The 22,468-nt window shown below is 41.3% G+C and overlaps 1 protein-coding gene across 4 annotated transcripts in view; it reads left to right on the top strand.

Annotated features, from left to right (window-relative positions):
- Nr1h4 (nuclear receptor subfamily 1 group H member 4) overlaps positions 1–22,468 on the top strand; it is a 61,245-nt gene that overhangs the window by 17,772 nt on the left and 21,005 nt on the right. For 2 of the 4 annotated variants that reach the window (XM_055627821.1, XM_055627819.1), the window contains 5 exons: positions 2,128–2,496; positions 16,669–16,809; positions 19,170–19,303; positions 21,117–21,215; positions 21,549–21,648. In XM_055627821.1, coding sequence (XP_055483796.1) covers positions 2,128–2,496; positions 16,669–16,809; positions 19,170–19,303; positions 21,117–21,215; positions 21,549–21,648 — 843 coding nt within the window. Of the gene's footprint in view, positions 1–2,127; positions 2,497–16,668; positions 16,822–19,169; positions 19,304–21,116; positions 21,216–21,548; positions 21,649–22,468 lie in introns of all 4 variants that reach the window. The other 2 variants (XM_055627820.1, XM_055627818.1) reach the window with 1 other exon arrangement.

The raw sequence follows: 22,468 nt of genomic DNA, 5'->3' as shown, positions 1-22,468 counted from the left end.
CATCATCATCATCATCATCATCATCATCATCATCATCATCATCATCATTCTCTCCTTGAACTGGGGTTGCACCATTTCAGCGGGACGGGCTGGTCCTTGGCATGTGCTGGCATTACAAGTGTGGGCCACCAGGGCTTTACAGAGCAGTAGTTTCAGCCTAAAGGTTGTGACTCCCACAGGGGTCGAATATCAGATATTTACATTATGATTCATAGAGCAGCAAAATCACAGTTAGGAGGTAGCAGTGAAATGACTTTATGGTCGGGGTCACCACATGGGGAGCTGTATTACAGGGTGGAAGCATTAGCAAGGTTGAGAACCGCTGGTTATACAATGCGGAGGATCTGAACTCATGTCCTCCTTCCTGTGCGGCAAACACTTTACCCATTGAGCCCTCTCCCCCAAACCCCTAAGACCCAAAAAACGTTTGAATTCTAAGACACATTCGATTCTGAGTGCTTTCGATCAGCAGAACCGTTTATCCAGAAGCTTCCATCTCCAGTCAAGGTGTGAACATCGAGAATCAGCGGTTTATTTGCTTCAAGTTCTACACTCAGAAAGGAGGCCAGAACTGTGACCAGGGCTGCCTGACAACGTGATAAAGAATCAGATTCACTTACACCACCTTATCTTTAATTTATATCTTTTTAAAAAGAATTTTGCATAATTCAACCATTTTGTTTTCTAAAGAGCATAGCTTATGTTTCCAAAAATAGAAACATTTTCATAAACTGCTAATTTTTATTACCTAGAGGTTTTATATCTAAGCATCTTATTTAATAATAATGCTTTTAGTAATAATTATAATCCTTGTTTTACTGTCATCTGTAATTTTTGGACACTTCAGTGTCATTTAACACAGTTCTTGGCATGCCTTATCTCATTTAATCCTTACAACAACTCAATTGTTACTGGTAGACATTACTATTCCTTTTATGTAAAGAGAAAACTGTGGATTTTAAGAAAATTCCCATCTGCACAAAGACATTAAGTACCAGAACATGGATTTTAATCCAGGTAGACTAATCCTGTTAGGCAGTGCATTCTTTTGTTCAAAAGCTCTCTTCTATAGTAATTAAAGCAACATTCACTTGACAAAAACAAAAAACAAAACAAAACAAAAAAAACCTCAAACAGTAAAATGATTATGTAGTTTTTTTGCCCCAGAAAATAGTGTAATATCACCTTCCACTCTCACCAGCATTTAGCTTGTTAACACCACAAAGGAAGTTACCTGGCCTACAAGACACAAGCACACACACACTAATATTTTTATTCATAAATATACACATTTTTCTGTAGTTTACTTTCTGAAAATAATAGCTGCACAAGATAGAAACCCTCCACATTGTCGCTGTTATCATTGTTACACATTTGAGTAGTTGTGTACAAATACTGCACGTTTTTCTTCAACCGTTCCGAGGATGGAGGATGTTTCCAACTTCTGGCTCTTCCAAGGTGCTAGAAATGAATGCCCTCATTTTTATGGAAGTTCCTTTCATGTAGAATTAGATGTATCTCTAAAATAAAACTTTCTGGCACTGCAAAAATTAATGCTAGCTATTAGTCGTTAGATGATGGAAGACTCTAACGAATTGCCCTCTGCCAGTATTCGTTTTCCCAACAGTGTCTATTATAAACACTTAAAATCTTCATAATTTGAGGATAAAAATGAGTATATTATAGATTTAACCTGAGCTTATTGGCAAAGGGAAATATTTTTGTGGGCTTATGAAACAGTTTTTAAAAACTGTATATGACTTTTATCCTTTCTCCCCAGGGTGTCCTCTTGTAAGTTTTCAAGAGCTCATTACATGTTAGCAACACAACATTCATCGGTCCTCTGTGTTGCACATTTTGTCCCTGAGGTTATGATTTATCATTTAAATGTTTTTATCTCTATTTCTATATATAAGCACACATACATAGATATTAGATATATTTACAGATAAACTTGTCTTTTAAAAATTAAATTTATATAGTTAAGTGTTTTGTAGTTTTTGCGTTTATATATGTTCACAGTTTGTATTTAAATAAATTTCCATTTCAATATTAGATCTGACATAACTTCTAGAATGACCTTAGAATGATAAGGTTAATTCCAGTTTTGTTGATCCTTCTGTTCAGGTGTGCTGACAGAACAGGCGGCGGGTCCTCTGGGGCAGAATCTGGATTTGGAATCATACTCGCCATACAACAATGTCCAGTTTCCGCAAGTTCAGCCACAGATTTCCTCATCAGCCTATTATTCCAACCTGGGTTTCTACCCCCAGCAACCAGAAGACTGGTATTCTCCTGGAATCTATGAACTTAGGCGAATGCCCACCGAGACTGTGTACCAGGGAGAGACTGAGGTGTCAGAGATGCCTGTGACAAAGAAGCCCCGATTGGCCACATCGTCAGTGGGAAGAATAAAAGGCGATGAGCTGTGTGTTGTCTGTGGAGACAGGGCCTCTGGGTACCACTACAATGCGCTCACCTGTGAGGGCTGCAAAGGTGAGGCCTTCTGATTGTTTCCATCTTAGTAAGATTCTGCTGTTTCAGTGCTACAATTTCTTGAACTGGGTTTATATGCAAGAAAGTAACCGAATTTATAAATTAAGTGTACACAAAAACCCCTACAAAAACATCCCTTGAAACATAAAGTGCGTCCGTTACGTGTTTTTGTTGTTGGAACTGTTAGAGAAGGCTCTTGGGTTTGGTGAGCCTACTCCGTGCGCCATAGCTCCCCGGCTGTTGTCCAAGCCTCATCTTGGTTCGTTTAGAGCACCAGTCGGCCTGGGCTGGGGCGTATTGCGAATATTAAGTTTATCTTTGCTGTTTTCTCACTGCTCTTGATAATTTTAATGAGACCCAGGGCACAAACAAACTCTGAGGTCTGTTAGTTTAAATGTCAGGACAAGATGGCCATAGAGATGATCCAGAGAAGCTTTCTTAGTTTTAAAAGACTATTATAAAAATAACATGCAATCATAAATTTAACGTGGGGCTAGTGAGATGGCTGTGGAGTTAAAAATGCTTGTCAACCTGCCTGATGTCCTGATCCCTGGGACCTATATGGTGTAAAGAGAGAACTGACTGATGAATTTTTTCCTCTTATCTCCCTACATAGCATGTGTGTGTCCCCTCAATAAAATAAGTGTGAAAGGCATATAGAAATAAAAATAAATTTAATATGGGTAAAAGAATTAGTACAATGTACTAATTTCACAAGAAGTGAAAACTCAGGGAGTCTTTTATTATTCCTGTTAGAGTCTTTGTATCCAGTCATAAAGAGTGACATAGAAGTGTAAGGCATCATGGGAAGATTTCTAGGAAATGTGTATTTGGGGTCCTACTCCAGGCCTATGGATTGAGAATTTCTGAAACCAGAACCTAAGAATCTTTGATCTCATAAGCCCTTAATGCTCAAATTTTAAAACATGGGTATAGGTGATATCTAAAAGGTACCCAAGAGGGCTCACAAGGCAGATCAGCATTGATAGCAACAGAGAACCCAGGGAGCACTCTCTCTCTTAGGTCAGCAGATGGTCAGCTTTATACATAAAAATGAGGCCTGGAAATCTGGCTGGAAAGGCACAAATTTCCAGTCTAGGCCATGTTTCCTGCCTGAAGAGAAAGAAAAAAGAAAAGAACACTCATAGAAGGAAAAATCCCAACACTATCCCATTTAAGCTGTATGTTACAGTGCCAACTACAGGCCGATTCGCTCTAGCCTTCCCCAGTAACTGTGGGAGATGGGCATCACGTGTACATCTGAAAGAGGGGGTACCAGCAAAGCCCTCTCCTGCCAGCTCTGGGAACCCCAAGGAAAAGGATGCAGAAAGAGTGTCAGAGCCAGAGGGGATGGAGGACACCAAGCAAACAAGAGCCACTGTCTCAACATGAGCAAACCCCAGATGAACTCAGAGACGGAAGCAGCAAGCACTGGGCCAGCACGGTCTGCTGGGCTTATAGTATGGCTTCCACTTCAGTGTTTTTATGGGATTCCTGAGTAGGTCTCTGTTTCTGGTGCCTTCTCTTGAGCTCTTTTCCCTCTTTTTGCTTGTTTGTCTAATTATTATGCGCTAGTTTTTATTTCATCTTATTTTATTTTGTCTTATTTTATCATTATCACTTAGAAGCCTGTTTGCTTTCTAATGAGAGACGGAAAGGGAGTGAATCCGGATGGGAAGGAAGGTAGGGAGACACTGGGAGGAGAAGAGGGAGGGGAAACAGTAATCGGGTGAATAAAGTAATGGAGCTATTTTCAATAAGAGGAAAAGAAAAAGAAAAGAAAGGGAGGAACTTGCATAGTATATCAGAATGAAGCCATGTGGCTTCGAGAGGTCAGTGCTGAGTGTGTGGGATCTATTTAACATACTTCCATAATAAGGTTCTTTAATGTTCATGCCATCTACCTATTTTGTAGATGAGCAAACTGAAACACAAAATGCTAATGAACCCACCCAAGACTTCATAGCTGATAAGGGAAATGGGGGTGGAGGTGGGGTTGGGGGTCCAGCTTCAAAACTGTAGCTTGTAAATCTAACTCCATACACCTTGCATGGGTGACCTCCAGGCTGAGGTGTTAGCATTGCTTGCCTACTAAATGGCCATCCTACTCCTGGGCTGTTTGCTCACAGTTAATACTGATGATTAATACAGTGATGATGTCAATACAGTGGCCAAAGGAAGAAACCCAAATGCTTCATTTAGATACTGAGGTGTCAGTGTTTTCTTAGCCCATGGATCAAACACCAATAGTCAGAAATTTGGAAAAGTTCACTTTATAAGTAAACTCAAGTTAAAAAGACCTAGGAATTTGGGAGCGTGGCAGAATCACTACAGGGAGACTAGGGGACCAAGGAAAATCACTAGGAGCATCCACCTAAATGACATTCAGGAAAGGAAAGGACTTTATAGTATGTAGAAGCTAAGTCAGAGGCAGGGAGCCTACAGGAAAGCACAGGGCTGCAGCTAGCAAGGCACAGAGGAAGTGGTCAGAGGGGACCTGATTTTTTGAGACTCACACAGGAAGTAGGATTTTGATATAGGTATGTTTTTAAGAACAGAGTAAGGCAGAGTTTTTTTTTCCTATTGATTTTTGGTTTGAGACTTTGTTCCCAATGGTGCCAGCAAATGACAAGCATGCAAGTGACATAGACAGCCGAGAGGGCCCATCCACTAACGGTCAGATTACAAACATTTTAAGATCTTCACCATAGCAGTCTCTGTTGCAACTGTTCCACCCTGCAGACACACCACATATGCACACGTGTAAAGAGTGGCCATGGCCTCATTCTACTGAACTTAGTATATAAACAGGCAGAAAAGTGAAGACCAGGTTATATTTTCTAGCCTGCTAGCACCCTTTCTCAACCATCGATGAGGCCAGAAATAGAACCATCAACATCAAACATAGTGAGAGTGTTTAACACGTATAGTCTATGTGAGCAGGAAATGGAGCCTCTTTGTCTGATTGGATTTAATTCAATGTCGAGTCCCTGAACTTACTTCATCTAATTTAGGATCATTCCTCTTACACCTGCTGAGTTGTGGTCAGGTACCGCACAGTGTTGCAGAGTGACTGGGTGGCTTTGTGGTGGGGTCGATCCCCGGTACTCTTGGGGTGATGTTGGAGCTGCTCTCCAGTCGCCATTAAGAAGATCTAGTGGCATCCTGGGGTGCTGAGTGCATTCCTCCTCCACCTCCGACCCTATCTGTGCATTTCTTTCGGGTCAGGGGTGGACTCCTGCTGTTGCTGTAGGGCCTGTGCTGGAATACCCAGATATACCAAGAAACCATGAAAGTGTTGACCTGCTTCATGCCAGGCTGGACACAGGGAACCCTGAGCCTGCAGGAACCCCTCTGTTGTGGGATCCCAAATGAGACTGTGTTTCTGTCAACCCTCAACTCACCTCTAGAATTCAGTCCGGAAATGGGGACATGAAAGGAACAGAGTTCATGAACCTCTCAAGGTACCAGTGTGCCTCAATTCTTTCTCTTTGATTGCCACCACAAAAACTCTTGGTCACAGGAGTATACTATGTGCCATACAGTGTTTGGGATTTGGGAGTTTGGGCTTAGGTGACTGAAAAGTCAATAATAGTCTGACTTGAGGTCTTATGTGTTCTCATAAGAAAATGAGTGAAACCAGCCCTCGCTTAATCAACAGGGAAGGACAAAGGACAAGGAAACGAGAGGAGCACACAAAAGGATGCAAAAGAGTCCAACAAAAACCTATTCCAGGAAGGTCTAACAGCTCAGCCAACCCTGTCCCCACAACCTGCAACTCTTGGCATATGACCTCCCAGGATGCAAAGCTGATTTCACTGTCTGATATTCTTCACAAAGATGCTGGGCTTTAGAGTCAGTCAGCATGCCTCAGATCTAGGCTCTCTACTTCTTGGCAAAATAATCAAATCCCCCAAGACAGCAGTTGGAACCCAATGAAGTAAAACAGAACCTAAGGGAATAAATGCAGGCCCAGTTGAGAGAGCCACCACAGGTTCTACGCTGGCCTTGAGGAGTGTGCTCAGAGCTGTGCTGCAGTACTGGTCTGCTGGAGCTATTGCTACTCAGTCACAGGGTAGAAGACAGAGATGTGAAAAGCCATTCTGAGGCACAGTTGCACCCTCCTGCTTGACAGTAGGAACAATAGGAGCACAGATATAGCCTCTCTTCTGTTCTACGCCAACTCCTAACGGCATCTCTTTGCAAGGGAAACTGGAAAAAGTTGTGTTCAATGTCCTTCCCTTGTGGAAAGGACTTAGAGTAGCCCAAACACTATATGACACCTAGTATACTCCTGTGGCCAATAGTTTTTATGGTGGCAGTCAAAGAGAAAGAAGTAGCTAAAGAGAACTCTGTGCCCTCTCCCCACTAACCTTCTTTCTCTCCTACCAGGTATTAGAAAGGATTTGGGGTAGAAAAGGGGAAAAGAGGCCTAAGAAACATAAATATAATAGTTTTAAAAGTACTTCCTGCTGGTTAGGGTTGTCAGGTTCCTTGTGGAAATTCCAATCTTCATTTCATGATATCTCCAACTTCTTCTCATCAAACTGTATTGACAGCAATCAAAAGCGGGGGGGGCACTAGCAGCCTTCTTCTTTCTCCAAGCTCCCCAACACTCTCTGGGCTCTGGCCTTTAGTCCCTCTCAGAGTCCTCAGAATTAAACTATCTTCAGCTGGGAAAGAGCCCCCTCTCAGAGCCTGCATGAGGCAAATAGTTTGCTGCTGCGGACAATCTGAATCAGTCCTGTACCCTACACCTGGGATCATGACGCTATTGTCCTTTAGAATACATTTTTATATAAGATCATAAGCCGGTCCTGAAGTTTTAGCTCTGAAGTTTTACGAAAGCTTCCAAAAATACCGAAATGATTGTCACATGAAGTGGATTTAGACAGTTTCTGATGGGCCCTTTGTTTATGGATCCTTTCGACTGACTGGCAAGTAGCCCTGATATTCATATATTGAGATCACATGTATTGAGGCTCTAGTTGCGATCTGGCTTATGAAATTTAGTAAATGACTCTAATGAAGTGGTAGATTAAGTTGTCACAGAGCACGATGCAGTGTGGGTTCCTAAGGATTTCAAGGCCTTGGAAGCCTTTGATAGGGGAGTCTTGACAACATAGGTAGGTTGAGACTCTGAAGGCAAATGACTCAAAATTCAATCCCAGGAATTGTTTTTCGCTTGTCCTAAGTTAAATCGTGTCTCTGGGCTCTAGCCTCTTCACTTACAAAGTAGAGATAATGCTGATGAGGGGAAAGATGAGATGATAATGGAGATAATGATGGCAGGGATGATAGCCAGATGGCTAGGTAGATAATACACATCAGGTGATTGGTATATGTAGGCACTGTTCTGGGGCTTGTAATGTACTAAATCACTTGACCTTTGGCACATTTCCTCAGCTAGGTATTCACATATTTTCATCAAGGAGCTCCAATGTTCATACTGTGAGACCACATGTACTGAGACTCTAGTTGGATGTAACACAATTAGCATACACTTTGCCAATGGTAAATACTCGGTTCATATACTCAGCACAATAACGCTGTTATTACCATTTCCTTTGCATTGCTGTATAGAAAAGCACAGGCACTGCCTTTAAAAGCTCGGCTCTCTTCCTGGCATGTCTGAAGAGTCCATAGGCAGTAGCTGTTGTTACATTCTCTTAATGAAATTTCCTTTTATCATTGCTTCTTCTTTGTTCCTCTACCTGGCCCAGCTGGCATCATACCCTGACTTCATATCTTCCTGATGGTTAATTAACTAATTAATTTATTTATAAAATATGGTTAAGTATTACCTTATATGTCATTCATTCTTCTAACCTAAAGGTGATTCAGTGGTGAGCAAAACAGAAAATAAAGTTCTTATAGTTACAAGTGTAAAGCTATAGTGAGGAAACAATGTATCTAACTGCCCTACAATAGATACAACAACACAAAGGCACACAACAGGGATTCAAAAATGCCAACAGAGAGTACCTGGAGAACCATAAAATTATAAATGCTACAAGAATGATCTAAAGTGGACAAAAAATGGTTATCTCAGATAAACATATAAGCAATACATCTTTAAGCATGAGAAATACCTAAGAATATAAATAATACATAAACAGAGATGAAAAGAAACTTCCCAAAGCACAAACTGTTACTAACACATATCTGAAAATAAACCAGAGAGACATGTAGGCCGCAGCGAAGAGGGAAAGGGTTAGATCCCCTTAAGAGTAAGTTAGTTTGTCGGCTACCAGGGAAAGCAGCCCCAGAAGCCACCCAGGGTGGAATTTTGCTTATGGTAACCCGGACCACGTGAGGGGTGCTGAGGTCAGGCTGCAGCTCCCAGGAATTTGTGTAAATGGGCATCTAATAGGCTCTCAATGACCGGCAGAACCATGCTTTATCACAGCACGACCCTTGCCCTCACGTGCTCAGCAGGCTCCCAGCAGGAATGAGGATGTCAGCGGAATATACTTTCTATTTTACTTTTATCCATCATCACTTGATAGCAACATGCTTGATGCTAGCAACATGAGTCCTGGTGATTCCGAAGCCACAGGAAGTTTATGAAGAACTGTCAAAATGACCTCTGCCCTGGCCCACCCTCTGCAGAAGCCACCATCAATGTCCTTAGACTTTTCTAGTTTTTAGACCTTTGGTTTTGTGTTTCACTTGGATAGTTGACTTATCCTCCATTCCACACGGAAGTAAAGACAGAGGAGGGCCAGATGAGCACTATTCTGTGGGAGCATTCCAGCCCAGCCTCTGCAGTGTGAAGGAGGAGGTTGAAGTGGGAGGCTTGGGAGTCTGGGGGTGGCCCGCTCCTCTTCTGGCCTCCCAGGAGGCTCTGACAGCTTTACAAAGCCTTCAGACTGTTGATTATCTGAGAGGCAGTGCTTTCTACATCTGTATCTGTTTCTTTGTATCATGTGTGTATCATATGCACACGACACAAACATGTCCTGCTTGTGCGCTGCAGCCAAGTCTGAGAAGCAGTGTTTTGTGGCCTCAGCGTTGCCGGAGACTTGCTTACACTGAGCCTGGTTGAGACATCTCCAAGGCAGTTTGCACGTTTCCATCCTCCATTGCACCCTGTCCTCTAGGGCCATAGCTGCATGTATAGCGGCATGCAGCTCTTGTGTAGTCTCTGAAGTCTAGAGATTTCTACTCATCATCACCAACGATGTTCATGGAAGCCTTCTTCTAGGCAGTTATGACAGACAAATTCATCGCGGCTAAGCTACTGTTGCCAGTGGTCTTGGTGAGCTAACAGTTGCCAAAATGAGGTTTATTTTTAGCAGAGAAAGCTGAGAGGCCTTGTGGTATGTTCTATTTCCTTTTGGATTGGAGTCAAGGTGTCCTGAGGTAAGTTTAAATCTGGAAAAAAAATGATGAAAAGTTCGGTTCAAATTATATCACATGAAATTCATTTCATAATCTACCCAGTGAAGTATTCTTTATATATGTAACAGTTGAAAACACGATGCCAGACAAAAACAAATAAAAACCACTTTTAACCAGACTAAAAAAATAAAATAAAATAAGAGAAAGACAATTGTGAAGCTGGGAGTTCGTTCAGCATTTGAGAACACTTGCTCTGTAAGGACGAAGACCTGAGTGAATCCCAGGCTATCTGGAAAGCCAGGCATGGCTGTGCACACCTGTGACTCCAGATTTGCAGAAGACAGGTGGACCCCAAGAGTCAGCTGGACAACAGCCTAGAGGAAGCGATGAGCATGAACAAGGAAAAGGACGAGGTGGTAACATAAACTTTTTTCTTTTCTTTTTCTTCTAGTGTTTTTGTATATTTTTTGGTATTAAGGTGTTGCTGACCATGTAAGCAGGCTAGGAAGTGGCCCTTCTGTCTTCTGGAAAAAAAAAAAAAAGGATAGACTGTATTTCATCTTCAGATGGTAGATTGGAAACCAGCGAAACCATCTGGACCTGATAGTTCCTGTTTTGTGAGATTATTTATTAATTCAGTATGTTTTATCGGACAGGCCCGTTTTGTTGATCAGTTCCTCCCAGGTAAATTTTGATAAACATTCAAGGAACTGCACTGAAGTGATCAAATTTGTTAGCTTGGAGTGCTTTACACTTCTTTATTCCCTGTTTTCCTTCTGAAGGGTCTATACTGATGGGCCCGTTTCAGTTGTGATATTCATAATTTGTACCATTTTTTATTGGCTAGCCATTAAGGAGATTTATTAATTTTATTACTGGGATCATCTTTTAGTCTCATGGATTTTTTTATATTGTCTTCCTATTTTAAGTTATATTGATTTCTGCTGTGATTTAAAAATTAAAAAGACTATTCCTTTCTTTCGCCTTCTTCGTAATTAATTTTCTCTTCCTTCCTAGCTTCCTGAAGGCAAAGTTTAGGTAACTGAGTTTTAGATGTTAACATAGAAAACACATTTTAACGTTGCTACTCACCCTTAAAAGCATTGATTTTGCTGCATACCACCAATCTTGATCGGTAAAATAATTAAAAAAAAATAATTCCTTAGTCTGTTGGAATTGTTTTTATTGTTTGGCATTGTCTTTTTAACTCTATTATATAAAGATTATTTTACTGGGTAGATTCTGAAATGAGTTTCTTTTGAAATCAATTCCTTTTCAATGAGCTCTTTCGGCAGCCATTCTCTGCATAGATTTTCCTGACATGTAACTTTTCAAAGGCTCTGTGCATGCTACTCAAGCAGCCCACAGGTGGGCTGTACCCCGTTCACTGTGGTTGCCTCTTCTCTGGAGACTCTTCCTGGGTGGTCGTTACTCACAGGATCCACGAGATTCACTTCATTCCAAAGCTCCGGCGAAGTTTTCCAAATTTCTTCCCAGCTAAGCGGCTTCTGTTCCTCCCAACTCTAGAAATAGTCACCCATGTTTTATATTTTTGGTGATCCAGAATAAGCCTTTCAATGAAAGGTTGAAAATGAAAGCCCCGGGAAGATGTATGTTTGTGTAGAGGGAGACTTTAGCTTTTGTTGAAGTGAGTGAGCATGAAATGATGATTATCCTCTTGGGATGGAAAGAAAATGAAGAATCAATAGGAGCAAGAGTTAATGTACAGGCATGACTTATCTTTTCCATTCATTTTAACATTACCAAAATGACCGAGAGGTACTCTTGGATTCAACGTGGGGACAGTAACTGATCTTTGTTATCGGCTGGGTTTTTCCATGCTGTGTTGAGAGTTGGGGAAATCAATGTCTTAAGAAAACTTTTTGGGATACAAACTCCTCATTTAATTTGCAGGCCTGTGAAGGTAGTGGTTGAAAGCAGAGCCTGAGCTGAGCCTACCAGGATTCAAATCCAACCTCCGCAATTCATTACCTGTAGGACCTTGAGCAAGTAGCCTCTGTGCAGCTCAAGTTCCTCTTCCTTGTGAGAGAAAGAACCAAAGCATTTACCCCATTGGATTCAGGATTAGATGAATACCACATGCATCTTAAAACAGCGTCTGACACAAATTCAGTGCTACTTAAAGTTATCTCTCTGTAGGCCATGCTCTACAGAAATGTCTCTGAGTTCTATGCTTGTTGCTGTTTTAAAGGCACAGAGATCCTTAAACATGTGGAACATCAAATGATGGTTGATGGAGCTCGTACTTGGTTGATTACCCATGGCAACCACCAATGTCCAGTGTGACATACACGCAGGCATATATGTTAGGATTACAAGATTCAGCCAGGTGTGGTGGTGCACACCTATACTCCCAGCACTCAGGGAGGCTGGTGGATCTCTGTGAGTTCAAGGCTAGCCTGGTCCTACAAAGAAAGTCCAGTACAGCTAAGGTTACACAGAGAAAAAAAAAAGGGGGGGGGAGAATTAAAAGATCTATGAAAATACCATCCCCAAGCTGTTCCACAAGCCAGGGGTTCCCTGCCCCCAAATTGGCAATGCCAGTTCTCCCCACTGCTCATCTTTTTTATCAGGAAGGCTCTGAGTCTGTGAATTTTCTTCCCACTCATTCTCAAATGACTTTTCTGATATGAGCATTGTTGAATATGCACAAGAAAGAGCAAGATAGAGGCATAGTGTGTGTTCGGACTGATTTGCATAAGTATAAATACAATATATGTGCCCACATTTAAATGATGTAGTGATAATATTGTGTTGCTTTCCCAGAGTGAAAGCTAATTAATTCAGCTATTGATATGCTAATGACTTCCTTTTCAGTTTAATACCAGAGGTAAAAAGAAAGAAAGAAAACCTGCAGAATTTTTCTATGCAGCCTTCCTTTGATTCATCTTGGAATAAGGAGTCTCATTCTGTTAACTATTGAGCTGTCTATCAGTATCTATGACAGTTTTAAAGGGAATCATTCCTAGGCAGAGCTGAAGACTCATGGGAAGACTGACTCATGCGAGCTAAGATGTTCATTGAGCTCATTGCTTGGCATTGGGGGAAAAGTTCCTTTTGCTTTACTCACTAAAAATGCACATTTTGATATTTGCTCTCTCCACATCAGTGCTAATCTGAGGCATAGAGTGTGTTTTTGTAATAAGATTTTATTTGGTTGGCTTTGACATTTAGGAAAGTGTCAGATCTTTCCTGCTGTAATTCAGACCAATTGACAAGCAAGCCCCATGACTCAGTTAACTTTGACAGATCTACCTTTTCCTGTGGCCTCTGTTTTCATGTTTAGTTAGTTACCTGAGGCTAGAAAGTTCTCTTTTTTAGGTCTCTCCCAGTCTAGCCTAGGTATCTCTAACCTTTCAGCTATGTTGTGGTAATGGACTCCAGTCTCCAGTCTCCACTCTTCTTCATCTTGTTCTGTCTTCAAGGACTTTCTCCAAATGCAGGTTAGGTCAGACATTCTGCTGCTAACTTCTTCAAGGGTCCCTTTTTCTACAAAGCAAACACCCCTCTGTGTGGCTTTCAAGGGCATTTAATATTATTTTCTCACTTGGTCTCCTTTGCCACCTCTCACTAATATTCCCAGACTCTATCCTGCTACCAGGATGGATTGTCCAGTTTTCCTAGGAACTTTGGTAACATGCTGCTTTGCTCATTTCCAGGAGGTCTCTCCTCCCTTACAGTACATGTTTCAAAAGTTATTCTCTAAGCCCTCATTCAAACTCTTCATAAAGCTTTCTCTGATTTCCCTACCTGGAGCTAGAGTCACTGCAGCTCAACACTTGATTCTCAGGCTTCAGGAGATCCTTATCTTATAGTTATTATAAAATAATTTTGAATTAGTTGGTAGCTGGATACATTTTCATAATAAATATGCAACGTCCATGTCTACAGAACAATTGTTCTCCTCCTTCTAAAATATGACACCTTTCCAAGTACATAAATGACCCAAAATTTTGTTCTATATTCCAATATCTTTTCTTCCATGTTTCAATAATATCCTGCTTATTTAGCTGCCTGTCACCCTGTCTTGTATTCTGCTCTGAATTTACTTCTTCATATTCCCAAGCTGAGAGTTCTGAAGACAGGAGTGTCTTACCCATCTTGATACCTAAGAAGTTCAGAGAATGCAGTTTTCTGTCAGCGCTTAATATTAAACTGTTCTCTTTTCCTTTGCCCCAGGGGAGGCAACCATAACTGAGGGATTGAGTGGATGTGCTTTAGAGCATGACTTCCTGGATTTGAGTTCTCCTTGTACATAAAATCATGGCTGAAGTTTTTAATTTCTCTGTATCATTTTTCTTTTCTTTATAATATAAGGCAAGAGAACATTATGCTCACTTTAAAACTGATATTATAATTAAGTACCTAAGTGATGGTAAAGTGGTTAAAACAATAATAATTGTTAGAGTGTAAATAGTAAATGTTTGCTATTATTCCAACATCTGTACAAATTATAACCTATGTCTTGGACAATAGCAAGTCATTGTGATGTTAGCGTAAGTCTTTGCCAAGAACCTCAAACAGGGAGATCTTGGCTTAAAGGGATAACATTGTTCTCTTTTCTTTCTGTTGCTGTAAGAAAACTCTTTGACCAAAAGCAACTTAGGGTAAGAAAGGGTTTATTTCAACTTATGCTTTGAAGTCACAGTCCATCACTGAGTGAAGTCAAGGCAGGGATTCAGGACAGGTCTGCTTGCTGTTTCCTACAGCGTTATCTGCAGTAGAGAATTCCCTCCCAGCCAGTGAAGCACAACAGAAACCAAGCGTGCTGGCTCACTGTGTGGCTTGCTAGCTCACTGTGTGGCTTGCTGGCTCACTGTGTGGCTTGCTCAGCTTCCTTATACAGCCCCAAACTGTCTGTCCAGGGAATGGTACCACCCACAGTGGACTGGGCCCTCCTACATCAATTAACATTTAAGATTCCTCCATGGGCTTGTCCACAAACCAACCAAACAAAGACAATTTCTCCAGGGAGTCTTTTAGAAAGACCTGGTGATTCTAGATGCTGTCAAGTTAACAATTAACATTAGGTAGCACAAGACTAAACCACCAAATCCCTAGAGGCTGGAGGAGGACATAGAGCTATGAGCTAGAATTTAAAGAGCTTTCCTCTCATCAAGGAAGTGTGAACAAAAGCAGGCCAGTGATGGGAGGGGTTCCTCAAGAGTCCAACCCAAAGAGGAAGTGTCAGCTTTGAAAACTTGCCACACGTACCCAGCTCACGAGAACACAGTAGTGCCCCCTCGTCCACGCTGATACGCAGTAGTAATCGTTCACAAGTGAGATCTCTCAAATGCCACTGGCTCGGTAACCGGTACAACATTGATTTGCTGACTAACGGGGTGATTTCTATCCTGGATGAGACTGCAAGGAAAAAAATAAGTAAAAATAGAAATGAATCCCTTTCCCATTCATCACACTACTCAGAAACAGGAATAATTTCAAAATTTATGAGGGGCTTACGTCTCTAAATTTCCATTAGTATCTTTGCACCCTGGTTTACTACATGTCATCAGAACCCAAGAAACTGAAATTGTGGGTAAGTGTGTGAGCAAGTGTGAATTTCTCTGTTAATTCTCTTGCTTCCCAAATGCATGTCTCTGCTTGCCACCACACCAGTTCTGGAATTCTTGGGATCTATGGTTAACTAGTTGGAGGAGAACAAGTAGATGTGGGATGTGAGGGAGGGGGAAGCCACATTCCCTTGCTACCTTTAGGCATCTTACCTGAACTGGCTGCAGCTGGACTGGACCTTCTCTGGGGAGATACTGCCTTTTAAATCAAGCCTGGCAGGCAAGGCTGTCATATTAAGTGCCAAAGAACTAAAACCTTGAATACAACTTTTCTTCCTACAGGCCCGATAAACATATTCTCTGGCTTTTTGCTTATTGCTCACTTTTAAAGTTTTATTTTTTTAAAAAAGAATTATTTATTTCATTTAATGTGTGGTAGGAGTTTTGTCTACATGTGTGTATATGTACCGCCCGCACGACTGATGTTCACGGAAGTCAGAAGAAGGTGTTGGATTCCTGGAAGTGGAGTTTTATGGGTGGTTGTAAACCACCATGTGGGTTTGGAGACCCCAAACCTGGCCTTCTGCAAAAGCATCAAGTGCTCTTGAACGCAGAGCCAAATCTCTAGCCCCTCGCTTGCTACATTAACAGTTCCCTGCATTTGTCCTACCCCAGGACAGTGTCCAGTGGTATCCATACAGACTCCTACTTCTCACTCGTCTGGTTGTGTGCATGTGTTTGCTTTTGGTCACCCTTTGAACTCTGGGAGGGCAGGGATGGATCGTTTGCCTTTATAGCATCATCATGTAGTACTTACTGGCATGCAATTGTCCCCCAATAAAGATAAATGAAAGCAATACTTTCATTTGAGACAGGGTTTCTCTGTGTAGCCTTGGCTGTCCTGGAACTCACTCTGTAGTCCAGGGTGGCCTCAAACTCACAGAGATCCGCCTGCCTCTGCCTCCTAATGCTGGGACTAAATGCATGGGCCCCCAACACCCTGGTTGTAATATATTCTTAAACAAACACCTGAAATTTTTTCAGTACAAGAGGCCCTAATTCTCACTTGTTTTAGAGAGATTTTAAAATAGCTCCCTTTTCAGCAACAGTGCAAGGCAAAGTGTCTATTGCTACATATCCATTGTTCGAGACTCATCTGAGTGATTTCCAACACTTCATGAAAAAGAACAAAATGAAACAAAAAACAAAACAAAATGCCGAGTCCTGGCACACATGAATCCACATGTATTTCCTGAAAACTTGTTATGGATCTTCTTACATGTTTCTCCCATAGGTTTCTTCCGGAGAAGCATTACCAAAAATGCCGTGTACAAGTGTAAAAACGGGGGCAACTGTGTGATGGATATGTACATGCGAAGGAAGTGCCAGGAGTGCCGGCTAAGGAAGTGCAAAGAGATGGGGATGTTGGCTGAATGTATGTATACAGGTATCCACTTCAAGCAATTAAATTCCACTAGCACCTCTTAAGGAGGCAGGTGCCAGGTAACCAGACCACCCCATACTCGTGGTGGACTGCTGAGCAGCCTCAGTTCTTGAAAGGGGCAGCGGCCCACCGCCCTCCGAAGCCTCAAGAGCCTCTCAGCTCTCTGAAAGAAATGACTGGGCTTTGGTTTGGGTTTTGGTTTCCTTTGTTGTAAGGAATTTATACAAGGAGTCATGTGTCATTCCCAAATTATTGAAATAGGTTGGCTTAATGGGCTATGTAGAATGACAATCTGAAAGGTTCCTCTAAATTTGAATTTAATGTACTTCTTATTTATTGCTTAATTCCCATTTAAATGCATAGCGGCGAAACAATAGCTGCCTCTGAATTATCTAAATAGGGTTTTAAACAAAGTCATTTTTATTAAGAATTTGTCTCCCCTTAGATCAGCTGTGAGCCAATTTGTATAGGTTTACACAGGAAATTAACTACCCCGAGTTTTAATATAATTTTGTCCTTCTATCTGATAAAGGGATACTGTATTAAACACTGGCTTTATGAGGAACCACCGTCTTCATCAGAAATTGGAATGCATGTCCGTATAACACCATTAATTTTTCATCCTACAGCCTGCTCAGATTTAGAGATAAGCCCTGTCCCTCCTCAAAACAAAACAGACAAACAAATGTCACCAAGGGGATGACAACATTCAAGAAGGGAATGCCGCATGAAATAAAAGCCTGTGGAAAGTGACTCCAGATCTATTGTTCCCAAACTGTACAGGCAATGGGATGCTCCCAGAAAAAAAAAACAATGTGTGCAGGAGGGAGGAAAATCGGTCTGGGTAAATCAATAATCCAGCCCTGGATGGATGAAAGTTTTATACAGGCTGATCACAATCACGTTTTAGCACACATGAAATAAGAGCCTGAACGGGGCCAGCGGCTGCAATCCAATCTTGCAATGGAAATACTTTGACACGGGCTGGTTCGTGTTGCTCATTACTTAAATATGAACTTGTTCCATCTGAGCTCATTGTGTAAAGGACCCTCCCCATAAGAGTCCATTGTCCTATTCAGCAGCACGAAAATCTTCCTGTCGGGGGTGAAGCTGTTTCATGACTCTTTGCACAGTGAACCTCCAGAGGCTTTGTTTCGTTGTTACCGAGAGAAGAACAACAAAATCCAATAAATATGGACGGTCTTTCCGCATTACTTGTTAAAGTTCAAAGCATAATCAATGATGACATTACATGCTCATTTTTTAAAAAATAAGACACTATGTACTAGTGGGGTTTCTACAAGTATTTAAAAATACCTGAGAGAATTATTAAGAGGAAACATTCCTTTTGGCTCCTACTCTAACGAGTCACTGACTGACTTCCACAGCATTTAAGCTTCTCGTAGAGATGCTGTAGGTGAGGAGCTGAGGACAGAGAACAGAGCTTACTCTGTGGCTGGAGTCCCACAGTCCCACTGTGGGCATGTCGCCAGTGGCCCAGCTCTTCTATGAGGCCCCCCTAAAGGATCCACCACTCCCAACAGCATACCCCCAGGGCCTCGGTCTTTAAGTAATGACTGGCATTCCTTAAGCATTGTAACCTTTATATCTTTAAATAATTTGTGTAGATTAATAGGATTTATTTTTTTTCTGAAAGATGTTCACCTTTGTTTTACTCAACAAGTTTAACATAAAACAGAATACATTTCTTATTAAACAGTTTTAATATAGGTGAAAGTAATAGTAATTGTATGACTGGAAGCCAGCTTTCCTGGTCTCCTAGACCAGGAACAGGGACTGTGTCATTTACCGGGCCATTGACTGAACACCTTTGTATAATCCTTTAGCGTCACAAATTATTTTTATATAAAGCCTGTTTTTTTAAATATCTAATCACATCTATGCAAAACCCTGCAGCATGTATTTGTATTTTAAAAAATAAGAAGCAGACTCACAAATATCACATGCTTCACTCAAAATCAAATCTTAAAAGTATTACCCTTTTATTTTTACTTAAGGTTTGTGTTTGTGTATGTGTCCATGTCTGTGTGAATGTGTGCCATGTGTGTGGGGTCCTGAGGAGGCCAGGAGAGGGCATGGGCCCCCCCGGAGCTACAGTCTCAGGGTGTGAGGCACCCCACACACATGGCATGGGAGGTGGGGCCAAGCTTCTCCGGGCTTCTAGAAGAGCAGCAAGTGCTCTAACTGTGAAGCTGTGGCTCTATCTGCCCTTCTTTGAAATGTCAGACAAGCTAGAATTAATTCTGACGCATCACCTGAGCTGAGTACATAGCAGCTGCATCAGGCCACACACCCAACAGGATTTACTCTGTTTCTTTTCTGTTTTTCAGGTTTGTTAACTGAAATTCAGTGTAAATCTAAACGACTGAGAAAAAATGTGAAGCAGCACGCAGATCAGACCATGAATGAGGACGGGGAAGGACGGGACTTACGACAAGTGACCTCCACGACCAAGTCATGCAGGGTAACAGAGCCGGGACGTCGCTGCCAAAGCCCCAGCGAGAGTGCCTCTAGGAACCCGCCAGTCAGAGCAGAGCCTAGGCCATCTCAGTTGCGCACTGAAATGGAGTCCTTCATTTCTTTTGAATCAAGAGGGAAATAGATGCTTTTGGTGTGAAATTATAAATAATAGCAGTGTATAGGGTAAAAAGCGAAGGCTCTTCTTCCTGGGCTACTTCCTGCCACCTTAATGGCTGCCAGTGGGAATGATTTAGGATGGAGTTTTCTACCTGAGGTTTTGTTTGTTTGTTTGTTTAAGATGGGATCTTACTATGTGGCCATGGCTGGCTTGGAACACAATATTTAGACCAGAATAGCCTCAAACTTACAGAGATAACACCTGCCTCTGCCTCTGCCTCCTAAGTGCTGGGCCTTGCCTCCAGAATTCTGGGATTAAAAGCACGTACTGCCATGCCTGGGCTCTATCTGAGTATTTGCTGAACATATCTCAACTCTCCCCCCTCCCCCACCACTCTTGCCTTTGAGAAGGAAAGTTCCAGCTTGGGAAGTGTGGACCCATCACAGGCTATGGCTTGACCTTCATCAGTGGGTAGAACAGGGTACCACACCTCTGTGAACCCATAGAGAAAATGCTTTTCATTGAAAAAAAAAAAACATCTTAAGAAATCCATTGAATAACTAAGGACAAAGTGAGCGGACAACATCTGGGCTGAGCAGACACCACACAATGATGCGTCTCGGCACACCTGCAAGAATGCTTATCTGCTGCGAGCTGAAAAACCAATAAGCCATGATACCCAAGTTACAGCTCTGCCCACGTTTATCTCACAAGGAGAGCTTTATCCACTGTTAGGCTTTTAAACTTATTGTCTGCATTGGTCTCAGAAAAACTAACCTCATGGAAGAGGATCATTCTCATCACAGTGTCTTATCACAATGCTTTCATATAAGAAAACAAAAAGCTAACCCAACAGTTCACATTTCCCAAGAGACAGTGAAGAGGGAAAGGATATTTGGGGTCTCAGTTGGGCAGACTGACAGACGGTGGGTTCAGAGGTCTGTTATTTTTTTTTCCTTTTTTAAGATATGTTAGATAGGTTTTTAGGTGCTGGCCACATGTTCTCTAAGACAACTATGTAACTGCCATTTCAATTCAAAAGCAGCACAGACAAAATATCAGCAAGGAGCATGGCCACATTCCAATCAAACTTTATGTTTATACGGGTGGATTGGTCCAGAGGCCCAGTTTGCCACTTTTGAGTATAAATGAGTATGCATAGGTGGATTCTCCATCTAGAACACAGCGAGCTATGATTTAACCTTGAAATTCTACTGACTTTCACTCAATAGCCTCTACAGTCACTACTATTTACTCCCATGGTTCAAATCTTTTTTTTTTTTTCTCTTTTTTTCTTTCTTTCCTTTTTTTGTTTTTTTGTTTTGTTTTGTTTTGATTTTGGAGACAGAGTTTTTCTGTGTAGCCTTGGCTGCCTAGATTCGCTCTATAAACCAGGCTGGCCTCGAACTCACAGAGATTACCTGCCTCTGCCTCCCTGAGTGCTGGGATTACAGGAGTGTGCTACCATGCCCAGCTTGTTTGTATTTTCTAAATAGGAACATGAGCAAGTTAAAGCGATTTTAGGGAAATATGTTACTGCTTGTGCCAGGACGTAGAAGAACCTATTTCCCGCTCTGTGAAAGCTCACAGCTCTGGGGCTTTGAAAAATCCTGTTATTAGTTTGTTTCAGATAAGTGCACATATTAGAAGGCACCTGTAGCTGCCGTCCCTAACACCTTTCATTTTCTTGCCAGTGTAGGAGAGAACTGAACTCACCCCAGACCAGCAGACCCTCCTGGATTATATTATGGATTCATACAACAAACAGAGAATGCCTCAGGAAATAACAAATAAAATCGTAAGTATACTATCTGAAAACACACTTGTTTAAAGTTAGCAATGTTTTGGCAGCAAGATTTTATTATCTTTTAAGGTGGCATTTATATATAAATGCGTTACTCAAAGTGATTGTACTGAGACTTCAAGTTAAACGTTCAAGCTTTTATCAGCATTAAGCAATTAAAAAAAGAAGTCTCAGATCTATCTCGTAAATAGTAATTGTTCTCCAAATGTGATCTGGGTCTTTAAATTTCATTATTCAAGTCTGTTTTTTTTTCCTTTAATGCTTTTATACTGAGTTATCCTTTTCCTATCTACTTATTAATAATTTACTTTTTTTCTTAACATTTAGTTAAAAGAAGAATTTAGTGCAGAAGAAAATTTTCTCATATTAACAGAAATGGCTACCAGTCATGTACAGATTCTTGTAGAATTCACAAAAAAACTTCCAGGTATTTTTTAATAATAAAAAATAATGTTCTTGAAATGTGTTAAATGATAATGTTAATCACTTTGTGTATAATATTTTTTTTTTAATTCTTAAAGGATTCCTATGTGATCAGATCTATCATCGTGATTTCTTTTGCTAGGTTTTTCCATTTGCAATTGCTCTACTACATTGTACAGTTTTCCTGTAACCCTGAGAGATTCATCTCACTATAAAATCAAAACTGTATCTGACTTAATGTTTCTAATTCCTATAGACATGAAAATTTAGAGGCAGAAAGCATACCCAGAATCCTTCTTACCCATAATAATTCTTCCCTGGGGTAAAGTTGTAGTTGGTAGAACACTTGCTTAATATACACGAAGCTGAGTTAGATCCATAGCACTGTGTAAACTGGGCCTGATGGCATGTGCTTGTCAATTCTGGCACTTAGAAGGTAGAGGCAGGAGAAATAGAAGTTTACGGTCTTCCTTGGCTGCATAATAAGTTTGAGGCCAGCCTATTATACATTAGATACTGTCTTTAAAAAAGAAAAAAGTTCTTCCTAATCAGTAGGTCAGAACTGAGACCCTGCCAAGTTGTCATTTATCTACTCATTCAACAAGCAGTGGTTGATAACATACAAGTGCATGGCTGTTCCCTTCAAGAAGAAGGGTAGTTAAAGGGTGTTAACACACACACACACACACACACACACACACACACACAAGCGCGCGCACATACACGCACTATTTGAACAAAGAGGACTAGATAGTTTTAAGATTTAATTTTTATTACGTGTGTGTGTGTGTGTGTGTGTGTGTGTGTGTGTGTGTGTGTGTGTG

The sequence above is a fragment of the Psammomys obesus genome, unplaced genomic scaffold (genome assembly GCF_907164565.1).
Source record: "Psammomys obesus unplaced genomic scaffold, mPsaObe1.curated_primary_1811, whole genome shotgun sequence".
Taxonomy (NCBI): Eukaryota; Metazoa; Chordata; class Mammalia; order Rodentia; family Muridae; genus Psammomys; species Psammomys obesus.
This window is presented reverse-complemented; position numbering and strand designations above follow the sequence as displayed.